Below are 15,365 nucleotides of genomic sequence, written 5' to 3'. Positions count from 1 at the left end.
TTTATGTACCCTTAATGTTGAGTGTGCTTGATTAATGAGTTAAAACGTGTTAATTTCATAATGGCTTTAGTTTCGAATCAAGGTGAAAGAAATGATGAAGAGGGTGATGAGTATGTACATACTCCGTCAAGTGAGTCTGTTGAAGATTCACAATCTGAGTCTGAAAGAACACCTGATGAAAAGGATATTTCAGGGCAAATATGGCAAGCCCTAGTTCGTTACACGCCGACCCTCTTAGAAGAAATAAGAAAATTAATCGATGAGCAATTGGATACTAAGTTAAAGACTTTGTTGGCAAATAACCCCACGTTGAGGGGTGAAGGAGGAAGTGGGGTTAGAGAAGATGAACGTGAAGTTCCAAAGAAGAAAGATGAACGTTTTGACTTTAAGAACTTTGCAAATTGTCATCCGCCGGAATTTCATGGGAAAGTGGACCCTATTGTTAGTCAAAGGTGGATCGATGAAATAGAAGAAACCTTCATGTTGTGTTCTTGTCCTGAAAATTTAAAGGTGATTTATGCCGCCCATCAAATGAAAGGAAGTGGGTATGGATGGTGGAACTTTATAGTCAAATCTCAAGGGCGGGAAATGGCGACCAGTATTTCGTGGGAGAAATTTCGGGAAATGTTTACAACTCATTTTGCCCCACCTGCTGAGGTTAGTCGGTTGAAAACAGAGTTTATAAACATCGAGCATGGAACGAAATCTGTGACTGAGTTTAATGCGGAATTTAATGATAAGTCTCGGTTTTGCCCTGATTTTGTGGCAAGCCCTAAGCTTTTATTGGATCATTATCATGAAAAGTTAAACCCCGAGATTAGTAAGTTCATTGATAAGGGAACATACAAGACCCTAGCTGAAATGATGAATAGGGCCCTGTCAAGAGAAATTGAGATAAAGAAGAAGGCCGCATATAAACGAAAGCTTAATCAAGATTCTAAAACCACTCAAAATACTAGTCCTAAGAAAATCAAGTTCAATTCCGGGTCACCACAAAAGCTGAAAGGAGTGTCTACTCCGGGAAAGAGTAGTGGAAAGGAAGTGAAAACATGTAATAGATGTGGTAAGAACCATGTAGGCGAATGTAGAGCGGGTACAACCGATTGTTATGCGTGTTGCAAACTGGGACATCGAGCCGCGGATTGCCCTAACAAAGGAAAGACGTGCTATTATTGTTTCCATAAGGGTCATATGCAAGCTGAGTGTCCGGAATACAAGAAAGACTTAGCAAGTGGTGAGGTTAAGAAAGAAGTAAAAGTGGAGCCGAAGGTGAGTGAGCATAGGCCAAGGGCTCGTGCCCATCACATAACTACAGTTGAGGCCAAGGAATCACATGATGTGGTGTCAGGTACTTTTATTGTAAACTCTATACCTGCACATGTTTTGTTTGATTCCGGTGCTACAAAGTCGTTTGTCTCATATTCTTTTTGCAAGCATTTTAATGTGCCTCTATGTATGCTAGAACACCCTTTAGAAGTAGAGATAGCGGCAGATAAAATTGTGGTAGTTAATAATGTGTATAGAGGGTGTGAAATTGTATTGGATGATGAAAGGTATAATATAGATTTAATACCCATGGGAGAGTTTCAAGTGATTGTAGGTATGGATTGGCTTGGTGAGAATGAAGGTATAATTTTATGCCGAAAGAAGATCGTTCTAGTACAATCACCAAATGGCAAAAATAGTTGGATTCATGGGGATCGAGCTAAACGTACTGTTCCAATATGTACGTATGCTAAGGCTAAGCGTTTCTTATTACATGGGTGTAGGGCTTTCCTAGCACATGTAGTAGATGGTGCTAAAACTGTTCCAAAAGCAAATGAAATCCCAATTGTTAATGAGTTCTTAGATGTATTTCCGGATGAATTACCCTGGGTGCCTCCCGATCGTGAAGTAGAATTTCGAATAGATTTAATTCCAGGGGCTACCCCAATTGCAAAGATGCCGTACCGGTTAACTCCATCAGAAATGAAAGAAATGATGAATCAATTTCAAGAGTTACTTGATAAGGGTTTTATTCGCCCTAGTAGTTCACCCTGGGGAGCTCCGGTTCTCTTTGTAAAGAAAAAGGATGGCACCTTGAGAATGTGCATCGATTATCGAGAGTTAAATAAGGTCACCATCAAGAATAGGTATCCATTGCCTAGGATTGATGACTTGTTTGATCAATTACAAGGAGCATGTTTCTTTTCGAAAATAGATTTAAGGTCAGGATACCATCAATTGAAGGTGAAAGAGGAAGACTTTCCTAAGACGGCCTTTCGCACTAGATACGGTCATTATGAGTTTGTGATCATGCCTTTTGGTTTGACTAATGCACCGGCCACATTTATGGATTTAATGAATCGAGTGTGTCATCCAATGCTCGACAAGTTTGTAATCGTTTTCATCGATGATATTTTAGTGTATTCAAAAAGCAAAGAAGAGCACGCTTTGCATTTGAGGCAAGTTTTAGAAACCCTTCGCCAAAAGAAACTTTATGCAAAATTCTCAAAATGTGAGTTTTGGCTCAGAGAGGTTCAATTTTTGGGACACGTTATTAATGAAAAAGGCATCCATGTAGACCCGGTTAAGGTAGATGCGGTGATGAAATGGGACCGTCCTACAAGTCCCACCGAGGTTAGGAGTTTTCTGGGTCTAGCGGGGTATTACCGAAGATTCATACAAGATTTTTCAAAGATTGCCACTCCCCTTACAAAGTTAACACGAAAAGACATGCAATGGAAATGGGAAGAAAAGCAAGAACAAGCGTTTCTACTCCTAAAGGAGAAGCTTGTTCAAGCCCCGATTTTAGTGTTACCAGAAGGAAATGAGGATATGACGGTTTATTGTGATGCATTAAAGAAAGGTTTAGGGTGTGTGTTAATGCAAAGGGGGAAGGTCATAGCTTATGCTTCCCGTCAATTAAAACCTCATGAAAAACGATACCCCACTCATGACTTGGAATTGGCGTCAGTGGTTTTCGCACTGAAGGTATGGCGCCATTACCTTTATGGTGTAAAATTTTCCATCTATACCGATCATAAAAGTCTCAAATATTTCTTTGATCAAAGAGATTTGAATAACCGTCAAAGGAGAGGGCTCGATTTGGTGAAAGATTACGATTGTGAAATCCTATATCACCCTGGGAAAGCAAATGTTGTAGCGGATGCCTTAAGTCGAAAGTCGAGTCACCTATTAAAGGTAACAAGTTTGGCAATAGTGGTAACACCCCAGATTTTGGATAGAATTCGAGTGGCACAAGGGGAGGCCTTAGCACCCGAAAATGTAAAGAAAGAGAGAATTAAGGGACAAGTTGATGAATTCACCGTAGATTCTCGAGGTTTGAGACTTCGTTATGGGAGAATTTGGGTACCTTTACAAAGAGGGGTAAGGGATGAGCTACTAGAATCGGCTCACAAGTCTAGATATTCGATTCACCCTGGTGCTACAAAGATGTATAAAGACTTGAAGAGAGATTATTGGTGGCCGGGAATGAAAAGAGACGTAGTAAAGTATGTTCACAAGTGCCTTACTTGTCTTCAAGTAAAGGCCGATCATCAAATGCCGTATGGTAAACTACAACCACTAGAAATTCCCGTGTGAAAATGGGAACATATCACCATGGATTTGGTGACTAAGTTGCCAAAGACCCCTCATCAACATGATGCAATATGGGTAATTGTCGAAGCTTCTTCTTCAGAAGTTATATCAAAATTATACATACAAGAGGTTGTAGCCAGGCACGGAGTGCCGGTTTCTATAGTCTCAGACCGTGATACTCGCTTTACTTCACGGTATTGGAGAAAGTTTCAGGAAGAAATGGGTACCAAGTTACACGTAAGTACCGCGTTTCACCCACAAACGGATGGTCAAAGTGAAAGAACCATCCAGACCCTGGAAGATATGTTAAGAGCTTGCGTTATAGACTTTGGCGGTAGCTGGGATACTCATCTACCTTTGGTCGAATTCTCTTATAATAATAGTCATCATTCTTCCATTGGTATGCCCCCGTATGAGATGTTATATGGAAGAAAATGTAGGACCCCGATTTGTTGGGGTGAAGTGGGCCAAAGAGAATTAGGAAGCACTGAAATAGTGCTTCAAACGACTGAAATGATAGATCAAATCCATGAAAGATTGAAAACGGTCCAAGATCGACAAAAGTCTTATGCGGATAAAAGAAGGAGACCAATAGAATTTCAAGTGGGAGATAAAGTGATGCTCAAGGTTTCACCATGGAAAGGTATTATTCGATTTAGAAAGAGAGGTAAATTGGGTCCAAGATTTGTAGGACCTTTCGAGATTATTGCAAAGGTTGGAAAAGTAGCTTACCGTTTAGCTTTGCCAGATGAATTAAGTGCTATTCACGACACGTTTCATGTGTCTCAATTAAGAAAATGCTTGGCAGATGAAGCAACTTATGTTCCGCTTAACGAGATAAAAGTTGATGAAAAATTAAGGTACGCTGAAAAGCCAGTGAAAGTCTTAGATCAAAAGACAAAGCAACTGAGAAACAAAACGGTGACATTACTAAAAGTGCAGTGGGAATTTAGGAAGGGTTCTGCATGTACATGGGAACCCGAGGAATGGTTAATGAAATACTATCCGACGTTACACTAAGAATGGTTCACGAGGACGCGAACAATCTAACGGGAAGAGAGTTGTAACACCCCAATTTTCAAGGTAATATTTTATTTAATATTTTTGGTATTAATAAGTAAAGGAAAAGGGACTAATCGTGTAATGTTAGGATTAGTTAAAGCTAGGACCACTTTAGATAAGTTTTGATTGGGAGGGACTAAGGGTGTGTTTGTTTGCTGCTGAACTGGATCATTCAGCGCTGAGTGCTGAATCGGTAAGCATTCAGCGCGTTTGATATCCATATCTGAACGAGGGGTTGGTGCTGAACGAGGAAAAAAGGGCGCTGAACCATTTGCCTTCTAGACCCTCTCTAAACCGTTCAGTAATACACTTTTTTCTTTAATACCCTTTCCCTTCCCAATATATTTTCCAGTCTCTTCCTCTTCTCTTCCATCTTCTTCACAAGATTTCATTGAACTATTGATTCTTCATCAGGTAATTCTTTCATCTATTATAATCTTCAACTTTGAAACCCTAATTTTTTTCCCCTCTTTTACAATATATAGATATATAATATACAGCGAGATTGAAATTTTTGCATATATACACGTTGATTCTTAATTTGTGAATATATGTTGGTTGATTCTTTTATTATCTTGTATATGGTTTTTAGCAATATTTTATTCACTTATATCCTAGCTACCTGATATGAGATATAATTTGCTGCATTTTTTTATTGATTTACAGTAAGGCCTTTTGCCTTTATACTAACCTAATACTCCGTATGTATGAGATATCATTTGGATTGTTAATTCATAGTAAGACAATTAATTTTATTGATTGTTAATTCTATAAGAAAGTTAGGTTTTAGTCCATATTTTTTTGGGATTTCCTAATTTAGGTATGGATCAAGTTGGTGATTCTTTGAAATTAAAAAAGGGTAGGCTGAACTGGAAACAAGATGGTTTAGAGAAAACTTTTCTTGAAGCTTGTATTCACGAGATTGTTAATGATGGACGAGAAGGAAATAGCCTTAAGATGCGTTCATGGAAAAACGTTGCAGAAAAGCTTAAAGAAGAACATGGTTTTATTGCGGATCAACGACAAATGAAGAACCGTTTTGACTATCTTAAAGGAAAGTTTAACGTGTGGACAAAGTTACACAACAAAACTGGAAATGTCTATGACCCAGTAACAAAGAAGTTCAATCTTACAAAAGAAGAATGGGAGATAGAGATAAAGGTTGAATTTTGTAGTATATAGTTACGAATTAGTTTTCTAAATTACACATCTATACTTATATATAAATATATTTTTAAACAGTTGAACAAGTATGCGGAACCCCTAAAGAATGCACCTTTGTTGTATCCCGATCTCTGTGCTCAACTATTTGATGGAGCAATTGTTACCGGGCTTGATGGTTGGGGACCGGCATCTACCTTACCTCATCCACAAGAAGCTCATGATGATCTCGAAATAAATGAGGAACTACTGATTTCAACAAAAGAACCAAATGCTATGTCACAAGAGTGTTCCTCAACTCGCTCTCCAACTCAAAGCAAAAAAAGAAAAAGGAAAGATGTCAATCATAACATCATGGTTGTTGCCGAAGATATATCTAATATCGCAAATATGATGATGGAGAAACATAAAGGAGATAACATGAGTGCTTGCATTGACAAATTGGAGAAACTTGGTTGGGAACCAAACAATCCAATGTATGAGACCGCACTATTACTTTTTGGTGAAAGTGCTGACTTTAGGAAACTTTGGTTGGTACTAAAGCCTGAAAGCTGTGAAAGTTGGATTAGAAATGCTGGAAAAAAGTATGGGTTGTTGACTTTTTGGTTCGATTAGATTAGTTGGATTATGAATGATGCACTACTACTTTTTGATTATCTGTTATGAACCTATTATGGGTTTTTGTTTTGTGTTAGAAACTTGGATAACTGATGTACTATTTTGGTGATGTACTCTTTTGGTAATTATGTTAAGTTCTATGTAAAAACTTTTTTGGGTAATTGTTTGAGAACTTTCTATGCATCAGTAATCATCTAGTTTCTATCTTGGGTATTATTTTACATCATTTATGTTCTTGCATATAAAACAAAATAAGTTGGTTGGTGCACTAAAATTGAAACAAGTTATGAAACGGGTTGTTATCTCTAATATTTTGTGTAATGTATATGTTTATGAAACAGGTAATTAATGGATTTGGAAGACGAACTTGTGCTTATGCTCATTATATGTTGGTATTGGATGATAAATAATTTACAAAGAATTGAAAGGATTAGAGATAACACTTCGGCATTGAGTGGGCATGCGTATACTCAAGAATTATTAACCGGATCAAATACACAATGTCATGAAATGATGCGTCTTTCTCGTGATGCATATGTGTTGTTATGCAACCATTTTAAACAAAAAAATTGGTTGACAAGTAGTAGGACCATAAGTGTTGAAGAGAAGATGGCAATGTTTTTGATAACTTTAGGTCACAATGAAAGTTCTCGAGCGATTAAACGGAGATTCCAACACTCTACACAAACTATTCACAAATGTTTCCATGAAGTACGGCGTGCAATGATGAAATTTGCAAGGGAAATTATAGTGCCAACTTCCTCAGAAGCAACAACGAATATGTCACAACGCAATAGAAATCTAAGAGAAAAACTTCCGGTATGCCTTTTTTTATAACCTTAAACATCGTTAAATAAATTCTTATTATTTTTGTCTTTACAAAGGGGGCGGTAGGTGCATTGGACGGAACACTTATACATGCAGTTGTACCACATAATCAACAAACTCGTTATAGAAGTAGAGGAAAAGGTGAATGTTATCAAAATGTCTTGGGAATATGTGATTTTGATATGATATTTACATTCGTCTGGGCCGGATGGGAGGGCATAGCACATGATGCTAGAGTTTTAACGGAAGTAGCTTATAACCCAACGTCTGGCTTTCCATTTCCTCCACCAGGTACAATCGTTCTTCATTAACGTTAATTAATATATACACGTTGATGCTATATATATTTATCTATTTGGTTATAAATAATATAGATAAATATTATCTTTGTGATGCCGCCTACTCCAACACCCGTGGATTTTTGACTCCGTATCGCAATACAAGATATTGGTTAGCGGATTTTCGGCGTCGACGAGCCATAAATAAAGAAGAAAAGTTCAACCATGTTCATGCACAACTTAGAAATGTAATTGAGCGTGCGTATGGTGCTTTAAAGAAAAGATTTCGAATTTTACGAGATATGGCTCCTTATCCTTTTCCAATACAAAGGGACGTTGTGATCGCGTGTTTTGCGATTCATAATTTTATTAGAAAATACAACATTTATGATGAAGTGTTTCCAGAATTTGAGGATGATGAGGAACCATCCGAAGAAAATGAGCAACAAAATATGCAAGGAGTTGAATGGGGTTCTCGAGGCACTCAATTTATGAACAATCTACGTGATGAAATTGCTAATCAACTCTTTTCAAATGAACAAATCGTTAACAATTAGATGCCGTTTGTCCTTTTTTTTTTTCTTTCTATGAATGAATGTTAAGATATCAATATGATTTTGGTGATTTTAAGATGTTTTATTTATATTTTATTTTAACTTATATGTGTTGTATTTTATTTAAAGTTTCTATATTTAATTCAGTTCAGAACAGAACAGGTCAAAATTTTTTTATTATTCAGCACTAATAATACATAAGGTTAAAATTGTAATTTTATTTCATTCAGAGTGTTGATTCAGAATACATATCAAACAATGAATTTTCATTCAGAAGCATACTGATTCAGAGCTTCTGAACCATTCAGAGCTCTGAATCGTTCAGTGCTAAATCATTCAGTTTTATCAAACGCACCCTAAGGTTGTTAACATGTGATAGTTATTACCTTATATGTGGGAATTGGGATCTACTAGCTCATTCTAGAGATTGTGAGAAAGAAAGGAAAAAAAAAAAAAAAAACGGTTCTACAAAATAAGAGAGAAATTAGGGTTTTTCAATTTTGATGATTCAAGCTAATCAAAGCAAGAAATTGTGAGATTAAGGTAGTAATAACTTAAAGGAAGTAGCAAGATCATCATCCATATCCTTTCTCCATCAAATTCAAGTTAGAGTTATTGAAGAAAAGTTGAGGTAAGATTTGGTATATGTGAAATTGGTTAAAGTTTATGATTAATAAGTGGTTAGTTCTTAGTTTTATACATGATTTATGTTTATTACTTGTTCAAATTCGGATTTGAATGCTAAGGTACAAGTTTTGATATTTTTAGAAACATATGGAAATGGGTTTGTAAGCTTAGTGATGTTTATGATTTGTTTACACTTGAAAAGCTATTAAATGATGAGTTCATGTAAGAAATTGTTGAAAGAATAAGTATGAAGGGAAAAGATGGTGATTTTGATGTGTTATTGATCAAAATCAAGTGGATGCACATAAGGTGTTTGTATAAATGTCTCAATGAAAGTAAGATTGTGTTTTTAAGTTAAATTGTATGGAAAAGACTCATGAGTTAGTCATGAGGTGTTTTGGTGTGTTAATATTTATGAAGTCTTGAGTTAGAAAAAGGGGTAAATTGGTTAAGGTTGTCTTGTTTGGTTAAGTAAGTATGGGAATGTGGGACTAATGAGATTAGCATAATGATAGGTGCTAGTCAAGGAAAAGGAGCTAAAAGGAGCAAGAAAGTGCAGAGCAAGGTGAATTTATAGGGGTAAAATGGGCGGGTCAAGAGTGGCTTAGTGCTCCCGGATTGCATCCGTGCAAGAGGGAGACGACTAAGTACACTAGATGATTAGCTTAGATAGGATTATTAGGCTTGCCTAATAATCGTGTCTATGGTTGATGATTAGCTTAGGCATAATTATTAGGTTCGCCTAATGAATATGCCTATGGTTCGATTTTAGCTTAGACATTTTGGGTGTCTATGTACGTATGTTATGGTAAATGTGAGCTTAGGCATATGCGTATGTCTATGGTTTTATGATTAGCTTAGGCACTATACTAGGGTAAGCCTAGTAGTGGTGTCTATGGTATGTTATGATCGGATCCGAGTAATGAATGCAACCTTTGGGTTGAAAGATTATGTTAATGTTTATGTTATGTAATGTTTCTCATTTTACTAGCCTATAGCTCACTAAACATATAGCTTACCCCTTTATGTTGTTATATTTTTATAGGTTCTAAAGGTCATCGCGAAGGTAAGGAACCGACTTAAAGTTAGTGGAGCATTGGGCATTTTGTAAGTGGTTTGCAAGTTCCTTTTGATATAGCTCTAGTCAACCGCTTAGTAACGCCAAAGGTCTAGTTGTGTGTGGTATGTAAAAGAATAAAAATGTTATGTTGTTTGTAATGGAGATATGTAAACTTCTAAATAGGTTTAAATGTCGGTTTTTAAATATGTTGGAGTGTTTTATGAGTGATTTTTATGATGTATTGATAAGGGTTGTTTAAAATGAGTTAAAGGGCTTAAAAACAAGGAAAAACGGACCTGAAGGGTGCACAGGCATGAAATTTGATCAGAAAAAAATGAAGTTGCTGAAAAAGTGCGCTCGGCGCACGTAGCGCGCACTGTACTGTAGCAGTTTACTGTTTGGAAATTTAGCAGTTACTATTTAACACTGTAGCAAAAAAAATTTGTCGTCTTCGAGCACGGGTTTAAGGGCGTTATAGTAAGTTTGGCCAGTAAAACATTTTTTTTCGTAAGTAAGGCCAGTAAAACATTCTTCGTAAGTTAGGCCAGTAAAACATTCTATGTAAGTTAGGTCACGAGATTTCATCGTAAGAGTGTTATACATCTGTTATGAGCACTTTAATATAAAGCTTTAACCTGCGGATAGCTCATTCGCTACACGGCTTCCTTTTACCCTATGTAGCATACACTGATCAAGTGTACGTGTTACAACAGTATAGACATCCCGTACGTTGGGACGAAGTTTGTCAAACCAAATGGATCCATCCCTATAAGTTGAGCTTACGTAAAGTAATTAATATTTTTAAGCTAAGGGCTTTTTGATCTGAACTCATATGTATAATCGCAAGTACTCGTGCCTAGTGCGTAAAACAATTTGTAAAAGCATGTTATGTATATTCGTTTAAGTACTCATGCTAATTCGTAAAACAGTTTAAGAAACGGTTCAAAAGCAGCATGTATCTCATCCCAAAAATATTAATGAAAGTGGGACTGTAGACTCACCTTGTGTGCACAGTAAAGTTTAGTGAAACAGTACGGAAAATCTGACAACCGCAAACGTAATACGCAACCTAATCATTTAGGTTACCTTAAGTACAAAAGTTACACTATGCCAACCCATATTGTACGCATAGTCCTAGTGCTCATACTGACTCAACGAACAAGTAAGAGTCAACTAATTCAAACAAGTCAACCAAAGTCAAACTAAAAGTCAACTTGGTCAAAGTGATCAACTAAAGTCAAACATCTCAGTAGGTCATGCAAACATGGTCAACATGTCAAACCTAGGTCAGGTATCACATTACAGTTCATAGTTCAGTAAATTGCATAATCGCAGTTTATCGCATAGCATCAAGTTCACACGTGTCGGTAAAACAATGCACATAAATCAACACACATAAGTCATGGAAACATGGAAAACTCCCGATCATAAGTTGACTCATAAATGGTTCTAACGAGCCTAGCCAGGGACTCATACGAAGTCTACAAGTCGGGTTTCAGAAAAGGTCTAATCATAGTTTACCAAATCAGTTTTAGCATGCGCATCAGTTTTAGAACATTTCTCAAAAAATATAGAAAATAGATTTTAACGAACAGACAATTGGAGAATAATCCAGACATCCCAAACCTCTAGTGATAAAATAATCAAAGTCATTCCTTTAGCCAATTCGTACAGACTTGCCTATCTTTACTGACCTATCAGTTTTAGTTAACAAATGGACACGTCATCTTGTCAAGCATACAACTCATGGCAAATCACGTTTTCAGAGGTTAGCATGCAAATGAAATATGTCAAGAAACACGTGAATTAACAAACTCCAGAAGATCAAAGTCTCAATTAATTTCTACTTCACTCAAGATCGTTATTTCTAACAACGAAAACAGTTTCAGCACACATAAACACACGAAACTTCATTTTAACATATCGAGAGCATTACACAAGCTTTTAACGCGATTCTTAAGCCTAACATGCATGATTTTTCACAAGGATTACATTAGTACATATTTCATAAGCCAATTCAATAAGAATGTAACTCAGAAAATTCGGATTTCAACCAAAACCTAATCAAAACTTCGATTAAGCATATCTAGAGCATACGGTGACGAAATCAAGCAAAATCAGAGCCTAAAATTAATAGTTTTTCGATAGCAATTCCTCTATACACATTAAAAGACCTGATCAGAAGTCAATTTTATCAGATCATCAATAAACCAATTCGTTTTTCATATAAACAATACCAATCGAACAATTAAACGACAAATAACAACGCAAGATACCATCAATTGAGCACTAGACATGATTACACTATGTAATTGATCAAAATCAGATCTAATTGAATTAGGCTTGATGAAATTATACCTCAAACAAGCAATCAATTGATACAACTAGATAGAGAACGACGCGGGGAATCACTTTCGTGTAGAATGCAAGAGCTAAAGATCAAAATTGATGAGGATTATGTGCATGATGATGATTGACGATGGGAGAGGCAAGGAAGGCTGCAAAATTTCGTGGTTTTAGGGTATGGAGAAGGAATGAACTTATTTCTCTAAGTTAGGGCTTGTAAGGATTAGGTTTAGGGCCTTAAACACAAGCTTGGGCCAAATTAAAAGACCAAAAGGGTGGGCTCAAGGGGAGTTCTAAAGGGATTCTTGGGCCTATTTTGACTAGTTAGATCATTCCTTTTATAGCCCGTTAGGTGTCGTTGGCCGAAAACGAAAATCGAATCGTTAAACGTTAATTTCTCGCGTTTTTAATCTATAAAAATTTCAATAAATTAAAATTGTCTTAAAAACATAATAATTACATAATATAATTATTAGAAGTGAATTATGTTACCTTTTGGCTTGCTTGTTCACTAAGTGTGTTTCGTTTCTAGTTGCCGTTAACCGTACCGAGTTCCCGGAACGTTAACCGGTCGTTAAAACGCATCCCACCAAGTTTGATTCATTAAATATATAATAAATCAAATATGTTTTTCTTAAAGTTAATAATTATTAAAAATAATTATTTTATTAAAATCGAGCGTTTCGCAGTCTCACGGGACCTCTGTTGCAGTTTTTAAAACCGTATCGTTTTCTCAGTATTTCAAAATATGAAATAAGTTCTCCAGCTAATATAATCATCCAATAATTATAGTAGTTCATCATGGACTCAGGTATGCATTTAATTAAATTAAATACACAAAATTCAAGTAAGTTCCGTTAAGAGACTTAACGGACAGTTAACGAAGCTTAACGGAAGTAGCAGGGTTGTTACATTATCTCCCCGTTAATGAAATTTCGTCTCGAAATTTAGTGCACGTCGGCTGGAGTTGTTTCATCCGGTAACAGTTGCAGATACTTTTGTTTCATCTGGCTTTCACGTTCCCACGTGAATTCTGATTCTCTGCGTGTGTTCCTCCGAACTTTAACAATCAGTATATTGCTCTGCTTTAAGCGTATGACCTTATGGTCCATGATCTCAAAGGGTTCTTCAACAAAATGAAGCTTGGTATCAACTTGTATTTCTTCTAATGGAATCACTAGACTTTCGTCCACTAAGCATTTCTTCAAGTTAGAAACGTATAAGGTGTCATGAATTTCACTGAGTTCCTGCGGTAGTTTCAGTATGAACACTACCGGTCCAATTCTTTTTGTTATTTCGAATGGTCCAATATACCTTGGACTTAACTTGCCTCGTTTACCAAAACGTACTACGCCTTTCCAGGGAGATACTTTTAGCATGACTTTGTCACCTTCTTGAAATTCTAATGGTCGCCTTCTAACATCGGCATAACTCTTTTGACGACTTTGAGCCGTTTTAATCTCTTTTGAATTTGCACATTTTCTCTGTTGTTTCCTGTATGATCTCGAGACCTGTAAATAGACTATCCCCTATCTCACTCCATCATAAGGGTGATCTGCACCTTCTCCCGTGTAACATTTCAAAAGGCGCTGCTTTAATGCTCGTATGATAACTGTTATTATATGAAAATGCTGCCAGCAGTAAATGTCTATCCCATCCGTTGCCAAAATCAATAACACATGCTCTTAGCATATCCTCTAAAGTTTGGATAGTCTTTCGCTTTGGCCATCTGTTTGTGGATGGTACGCTGTACTCATATCAAGTCGGGTACCCATTGCCTTTTACAATGTCTGCCAAAATCTTGATGTAAATCTGCTATCACTGTTAAAGATAATGGATACAGGCACTTCATGCCTAGAAACTACCTCCTTCATGTAAACACGTGTCAATTTCTCCATGCTATCCTCTTCTTTGATTGGTAGAAAATGAGCAGATTTGGTGAGACGATCTACAATCACCCAAATAGTATCCTGACCTCCAGCGGTCCTGGGTAACTTAGTAATAAAATCGATAGCAATGCATTCCCAATTCCACTGTGGTATCTCGGGTTGTGTCAGCAATCCTGACGGTCTTTGATGTTCAGCCTTGACCTTAGCACACGTCAAGCACTCACCAACATAAGTGACAATATCAGCCTTCAGATTGGGCCACTAATATAATGCCTTAACATTTTAGTACATTTTGTCGGATCCGGGATGAATAGAGTATCTTGACTTGTGTGCCTCATCTAGCACGAATTCCCTTAATCCGTCAAATTTTGGTACTCAGATTCCATTAGCAAAGTAATGTGTTCCATCATCTTTGATCACAACTGTTTATCTAAGCCCTTGATAGATTCATTAGTAACATCCTCTTGTTTTAAAGCTTCGAGTTGTGCATCACGAATTTGAGAAGTAAGTTCTGTACGCATAGTTATATTTAACGCTCTAACTCAGAGGGGTTTAATTTTCTCTTTCCTGCTCAAGGCATCGGCAACTACATTAGCCTTGCCAGGATGGTAACGGATTTCACAGTCGTAGTCATTCAGCAGTTCTACCCAACGTCTCTGTCTCATGTTGAGCTGTTTCTGATCGAAGATATGTTGCAAACTCTTGTTATCGGTGAAAATCGTAAGCTTAGTACCATACAAGTAGTGTCTTCACATTTTTAGTGGAAAGACCACAACACCAAGTTCTAAATCATGTGTTGTGTAGGTTTGTTCGTGATTCTTCAACTGTCGTGATCCATAGGCGATCACCTTCTTTCGTTACATCAACACGCAACCAAAACCTTGTCGTGAAGCATCACAATAAATCACAAAATCCTCATTTTCTTCGAGTAAGGACAAAATCGGAGTAGTAGTCAATTTCTGTTTTAACATCTGGAATGCGGACTCATGTTTCTCAGTCCACTCATACTTCTTACCCTTGTGAGTCAATGCAGTCAACGGTCGGGCAATAATAGAAAATTCCTCAATGAATCTTCTGTAGTAACCGGCGAGACCTAAGAATTGTCGGATCTGCATCGGCAATTTAGGAACTTCCCACTTCTTAACCGTTTCTATCTTCGCAGGATCAACTTGAATACCATTGACACCTACGATATGACCCAGAAATTGAACTTCTTTCAACCAAAAGTCACATTTCAAATACTTTGCATACAACTGTTCTTTCCTGAGCATCTCGAGTATCAAACGAAGATGTTGTTCATGCTCCTTCTCGTTCTTTGAATATACCAAAATATCATCAATGAACACAATAACAAATTTGT

At 36.8% G+C, this 15,365-nt stretch overlaps 2 protein-coding genes across 2 annotated transcripts; both read left to right on the top strand.

Moving 5' to 3' along the window:
- Positions 1-60: 60 nt before the first annotated feature.
- LOC139887652 (uncharacterized) lies at positions 61-3,585 on the top strand. The gene is made up of 3 exons (XM_071870723.1): positions 61-2,275; positions 2,405-2,793; positions 2,974-3,585. Exons 1-3 carry the CDS (start codon positions 61-63, stop codon positions 3,583-3,585), a joined length of 3,216 nt encoding a protein of 1,071 aa, XP_071726824.1.
- Positions 3,586-6,771: 3,186 nt separating this feature from the next.
- Positions 6,772-8,086, top strand: LOC139887651 (uncharacterized). The gene is made up of 3 exons (XM_071870722.1): positions 6,772-7,242; positions 7,308-7,542; positions 7,626-8,086. Exons 1-3 carry the CDS (start codon positions 6,772-6,774, stop codon positions 8,084-8,086), a joined length of 1,167 nt encoding a protein of 388 aa, XP_071726823.1.
- Positions 8,087-15,365: the final 7,279 nt, after the last annotated feature.

This window comes from Rutidosis leptorrhynchoides, chromosome 2 (genome assembly GCF_046630445.1).
Source record: "Rutidosis leptorrhynchoides isolate AG116_Rl617_1_P2 chromosome 2, CSIRO_AGI_Rlap_v1, whole genome shotgun sequence".
Lineage (NCBI taxonomy): Eukaryota > Viridiplantae > Streptophyta > Magnoliopsida > Asterales > Asteraceae > Rutidosis > Rutidosis leptorrhynchoides.
The sequence above is the reverse complement of the archived record's forward strand: the minus strand, read 5'-3'. Positions and strand labels throughout refer to the sequence as shown.